The sequence below is a fragment of the Condylura cristata genome, unplaced genomic scaffold (assembly GCF_000260355.1).
Source record: "Condylura cristata isolate star-nosed mole 26May11 unplaced genomic scaffold, ConCri1.0 scaffold00006, whole genome shotgun sequence".
Lineage (NCBI taxonomy): Eukaryota > Metazoa > Chordata > Mammalia > Eulipotyphla > Talpidae > Condylura > Condylura cristata.
The window spans coordinates 31215068-31221067 of record NW_004567107.1 but is presented as its reverse complement, the minus strand read 5'-3'; the positions used below and the strand labels follow the sequence as shown (position 1 = coordinate 31221067).

General features: G+C 41.6%; 1 protein-coding gene across 4 annotated transcripts in view; it reads left to right on the top strand.

Annotated features, from left to right (window-relative positions):
* The first annotated feature begins 15 nt into the window (after nt 1-15).
* The window catches only part of TLE4 (transducin-like enhancer of split 4), a 135561-nt gene continuing 129576 nt past the window's right edge, over nt 16-6000 (top strand). For 3 of the 4 annotated variants that reach the window (XM_012721512.1, XM_004677549.2, XM_004677551.2), the window contains exons 1-4: nt 16-156; nt 980-1077; nt 2172-2235; nt 3411-3455. In XM_012721512.1, coding sequence (XP_012576966.1) covers nt 112-156; nt 980-1077; nt 2172-2235; nt 3411-3455 — 252 coding nt within the window. In that variant the 5' untranslated portion in view covers nt 16-111. Of the gene's footprint in view, nt 157-579; nt 676-979; nt 1078-2171; nt 2236-3410; nt 3456-6000 lie in introns of those variants that run through there. The other variant, XM_012721511.1, reaches the window with a different exon arrangement.

The following is a 6000-nucleotide window of genomic DNA, read 5'->3' as shown; positions in this document are numbered from 1 at the left end:
GCCGCCCCTCGGACCCGGCCGGCCGCCTCGCCGCCGCCGCCTCCTCCTCGGGGCCATTAAAGCCAATGAGCCGCGCGCTTCTGCCCAGCGCAGCCCACTAAATCGGTTTGGATGATTCGCGACCTGAGCAAGATGTACCCGCAGACCCGACACCCGGTGAGTGCGGGCGGCGGGGGCGCCGGCGGGCCGGGCGCCGGGGGAGTCCCCGCGTCGCCCCCTGCGCGCGGAGTTGTGGCTTTTGGCCGGAGGGGCGTGGAGGCCGCCGGACCTCGCGCCCCGCTCGGGGAGCCGCCTGCCCTCGCGCCCCTCCTTCGATGCGGTGGCACTCTCGGAGATGGGGTGCAATTGAGTTGTAGCCATTTTCTTATTGTTGTCTTTGAAGCCCCTGGAAGGCGCGCGGAGCCGTGTGCCGTCCCCGCGCCGCGACTCCTCCGGGAGGGGGGGTGCGAGCGGTGAAGGAGGCGCGACTCCGCGCCGGGGTGGGGAGGGCGCCCTCGGCGGCGGCGCTGCTGGGCCGGCGGCGGCTTCGGAGTGCGGGGACCCGGGGAGGAGCGAGCGAACCCACCAGCTCGCCGGCCCCGGCGCGGGGCGGCTTCGACCCCCTCCCCCGACCTGACCGCGCCGGACGCCATGGCCTTGGCGCGAGTCCCCCCGACGGGCCAGTTTCGATTCCGGGTGGGGAGGGAGTGGGCGCGGCGGGGCGACCCCTCTGCGCCCGTCGTGGGCTGGGGAAGGGAGCGCGGTCTCAGACTAGGGGGCTTCAGGGCGGGGAGGAGGACGCCGGGGCCTGCGGCCATCCCGAAACCCGCCCTTGCCAGACTTGTGGCCGGGTGGGGGGCGGGGGTAGAGTTTTAATCGCTCTTTGCGGGCTGGCGCTGTGACACCCCCACCCCCCGCGAGTGCCGCGTGGTCTGTTTTCTCCATCCCCTTGCCTCGCCAGTGATGTGGGCTAATTAAATATTTTATTGTTGTTCTTTAGGCACCGCATCAGCCTGCTCAACCCTTTAAATTTACAATTTCCGAGTCCTGTGATCGGATTAAGGAAGAGTTTCAGTTTTTACAGGCTCAATACCACAGGTAACGATATTGACTTTAGCTGATCCTCCTGTTTGCTTAGCTCTTGTCGCCCCCTCCCCCCCAGCACGCCTCTTCCCCTCCTTTTGTGGGGGGAACCACAAAGGTGGTATTTTTTTTTTCCCCTCTGGCCAGAAAGGACAAGCAAGGCCTTTTTCACGTGGGCAGGTGTAAAGAAATTAAGTATTCCTCCCTTCTGTAAATTAAAAAAAAAAAGAAAAGAAAAAGGAGACAGAACAATCGAAACTGAGGAGACTTGAAAAACGCTGAGGCCAAACTTTCGATATTGATTTATTGGGGCCAGGAGAATGGAAGGTTGGGAAGATTCTGGGGCCTTTTGACTTCCTGGGTTCCTTATTTAAGTCGGGCTTGATTTCTTATCACTTCTCCCTGCCATTGCACTGAAATACCTAGAGCTGAGCGCCCTAGAAGTCGCGAATGAACGATTTCATGACTTTTATGCTGAAAAAATGCTGTGGTATTTAGAGACAGTTGCATTGGACTTGGAGTGCTTTTGAAATATTTTTCTTTGCTGCTTCTTAAATACATGTAATTCTTATTTCATAAGTGCAAGAGCCAAAACAAACCGTTGAGCCTGATCTACACTTTGCCCCTTGGTGGTGGTATTCAACTTGTCTCTGTTTTGGAGGGAAAAAATAAGACATCATTCATAAGACATGCTTGATTCATATTTTCATTAATCTCTTCTTGAAACATTAAAGAAAAAAAAGCTTGTGACGTTTGGGGGATTTATTTGAGCTTGACACTTAGCCATTTTTGATGTTTATTTCCTTGTTTCTATATTATTAAGTGAAGCTAGAGAATGGTCATTTCTTGATGAGATTCTTGTATTAAAGTGGCTACAGGATTTTTTTTTCTTTAACACACAAACAAAACCCTCACATTTGATCCTTTATTGAAAGGGCAAGTCCAGGCTGGTTCCAGTCACCCTTTTCTCTCCTTCAGTAATGAGCCTGGCATTTAAGATAGTTGATTTGGCTTTGTGTAGGTGATGATTTAGTGGAGGGAATGTGTATTTACATTTGAAGGATGTAAGACAAGATATGTATACTTAGATTTTCTTCTGTCTTGAATAGCCTAAAGCTGGAATGTGAGAAACTAGCCAGTGAGAAGACTGAGATGCAGCGGCATTATGTCATGGTAAGAAAACTGTTCCGGATTCTAAGTGCCTATTTGGGATACCAAAAGCAAGAAAACATTCACTTTGCTGGAGGCTGCAGGACAGATCACAGTGGCCTTGCTAGTGTATTTGAGGTTGTGGGAATGTGACCATTAGTAACCTGTAATTCCAGGATGTTATAACTTGCCTCTGAAAACCAGCTTGATTTGAATTTTCAAAAAGTTCAGTTGCATGGGGTATAATTTTCTGTGCTTTGTTTTTACAGATTTGAAAAAAAAAATAGCTCATTTGTATTTTGTTTGGAGTCATAAGTAGAATGTTTCTGCTGGTGAATTTCTCTGTTGTTTTATTACTTGTGTTCCAAACAGTTTTAATCAGTTTTTTTTCTGTAAGATTTTATTGTGTTTTATTTATTTTTAGAGAATGATATAGGTAAAAGACACCAGACACCATTTCAGTTGTTTCCCCACTCTTTGTTACTAGTGCATGTGTATTTGCCGGTATTTTGTGTGTTTTCAGTATTTATAGTGTTATGTTGATTTGAGGAGTGTTATACTCTCCAGTGTAACTGATTTGTTCTGCCAGAATTTCTAGTCTCAGTTATATATACTTTTTTAGGTGTACAAAAAAAAAAATCAAATCTACTTTTTTCAGAATTACTACCAAGCATATTTTTATGCTTGCTCATAAAGACTCCAGAGTAACACATACATTTCCTATAAGACCTTTTTCCTTTGAATGTATGAACATGAGCAGTACCCTAAAAATTGAGAAATCACACTCTTGAAGTAGTGTCCCCTTCACCTTTTTGAACAGTTCGTTCAACAGATCACGGTATAGGAGACAAGTTTTGCCATTAAGTTGCCTGTTGTGCCTACCAATTAGTTTGTATGGTACCACATTTTCATTGGACCTTTTTGGCTTAAATCTGCTTATGATGAGTAAAGACCATAGAAGATGCTGTGTTTGAGCTTGATTTTTCTTAGTTTTTTGAGTTCTTAGAGTCTGTGTCTTCAGGTAGCTCTAGTTTAATCGTCTCAAGATAATAGAGTGCTCCTCCTGATTTAGGAGGATAGGTGCTGTGGAAATTTTGCTTTGGGTGAAGCTTTTTAATTTATTTTAAATGTATGTGGGATCTTGAACAAGGTAGGAAGATGGATGAACACAAAATTAATTGCTCTTCCTTTTTTGACAGTATTATGAGATGTCCTATGGGTTGAATATAGAAATGCACAAGCAGGTAAGTTATTATTTCTTTATAACCATCTTAAATGACATTAATAGCATATACTTTAGGTAGAAAATGGTATGTTTTGCAGTTTTATTCTGCACATTCTTGTTGCTACCTGTATTTTAAAAGAATATATTGGAATGAGTGCTATTTTTTTCAAGGTGTGGCGCTCCATCTTTTTTCCTATTAGCACAATTTTTATCATTTAAAAGTGTGATTTAAAACTGAGTGCATGTTAAACTTCATACACTTTGAGTTTGAAAAACACTGGCTAAATTTTAAAATACATCTTGTCCTCATGAAAGAGTTAATTTATGTATTTTGGTTATTACAGACTTGTCTTATAAAACAGCTTCTCTTGAAAAACACTAAAAACTAAAACTGTAAATTGTGTATGTAGTCTTTGTTGGCTCAGAGTGCAAGAATGGATAGAAGGTGAGCTGAGAGGATCAAAATTAAATCTGTGGAGCTACAAAAGAAATTGATGTAAAATCCTCCTACCAGTCCCCAGAGGCTACTTAGTTGGGTCTTACCAGGAACTGTAATTGTTACTTCCAAAATTTGTCCAGTAAATGAAGCTGATAGGAGGATCTGATAAGGTTCAATACTGGGTCTTGTAATCTAGCTATTAGTTCAGCCAAAATGAAAAAAAGAAAAAAGAAAGGTAATGATTAGTCAGGAAACCTTGAGAGGTATGACTCAAATAATCCTTTTTATAGGAGATTGAATAAAATGGTTTGGTTTGAATTTCCTAGATAGAAATATAGCATACATATATAAACCGTTGTTTGGCAGCGATAATTCCTTTAGGAGGCATTTATTTTTAGTGATCTAGTGAAACTGCTTCAGGTATCATCAACCATTTCAGAATATGTGTGTGTCTGTTTACTTACTGGGAAAAGACAAGGGAAACGTAAAGCCTTTCATCTCTCAAATTTATAGTAAATATTACTACTACCTTTTAAGTTTAAAAATATGAAATGACCACGTATTATTAGACTTACACTATTTATGGATTTCTTTTTGGTTATAATTGCCACATACTCATAGTAGTAGATCTTTAAAAGATGACAGACAATAAAAGCAGTCGGACAGGCTGGACTTGAAAACAGAAAGTTGGGGGGAAATGCACTGAGGACTTTGTATTTTAGATACATTTGCTTCATATGCTACTTGTTTGTGTCAATATTAGCATTATAGTAGAGCTTTCTGCATGTTAAAATTAAGTTTTTATTTTGTCAGCTTAGGCATTTCTGTTTAGATTAGTAATGTAAATATCTCCTGCTGAAACAAAATCCATCAAGCTTATGGGTGGACTCTCCTTAGCTCCCCCTTACAAAATAAATTACATGAGAGATAGTATTTGTTAATTATACTTATTACATGTCATTTTAGGTCTGGATCTTGTACATGTCTTTTTTTTTTGTCTTCACCCCACCACCCAAGATTAATTAATGTCTTTTAAAGATTGGTCTAAATGATTAATGTCCCTTTATTTCTCTTTCTGTATTTTGTTTACTGTAACCACTTAATTTCTAGATCTTTCTACCATTTAGATTTCTGAGAGGCAAAAGCTTAGATTTGACTGTATTTTTTTGGTGGGCTTATGTGAGATCCCTTAATTTTACACATTTTTAGACCTCTCTAATTCTGTCATCTTCTTGTCCAGCTGGCCTCAAATGCTGTCTTTTTAAAATTAAGAATGGAGTACATTTTCCCTTTTTTTCTCTTGCTTTTAAATTCAATCATATCAAGAATCCTGAAGGCAGTTTATCACATTATGAAATACAGACAGCCCTGCAAACCACCTACTTATTATATTTTCTTTCTATCCCCCCTTAAGCACAGAGGCATATCTGTCTTTATTTGTTTTCTTAGGCAGACAGCCTTGGTTCCTCTTGGCCTCTCTTCCAGATGCACTCACTGGATACCCTTGTAATGGAAAGCAGCAATAATGCAGGGAAGTTGCCCTGCAGCATAATTGGGCCTAGTTCTCAAGATCGGGTTAGGCTTATTCACTTATTAGATTTGTGTCTCGAAGGGTTCAAGAGGAGGAGTCCCTGGAGTCCCAGGAAGTACCCTAGTAATTGGTGGCCCTGATATTTGAAACCTTTGTGTATTTTTCGGTTAATGCGCCTCTTCTTTTTTGGCTGCTGCCAGCCACAGAGTATTTATTTTTAGAGAAATTTTTCATTGGAACAGAAAATGATGGCTGTGATGGAGTCATGACTCTGTGACTTAGCAAATTGATGAAAGGATAAAAGCACAGAGCAGTGACAAACAGGGTGGGGGTCGTCGGTATTTTGGTCCCTCCCTTTTCTGTATGTTGCTCTTCTTTAGTCACCCTGTGTTGATTCTGATACAGAACTATAAAGTGAAACCTATGGGGAATTTGTCATTCTGAAATGAAAGCTAATGTAATTAGTACCAATTAAAGTACATTTAGTAAATTGGATTTAATCTTAATTAAGCCTGCATAATGTTGCCAATTTTTAACAATTATGTTTGAGAACATAATTAATTTAAATTTTGGTAACTGAGTAAATAGCATTAG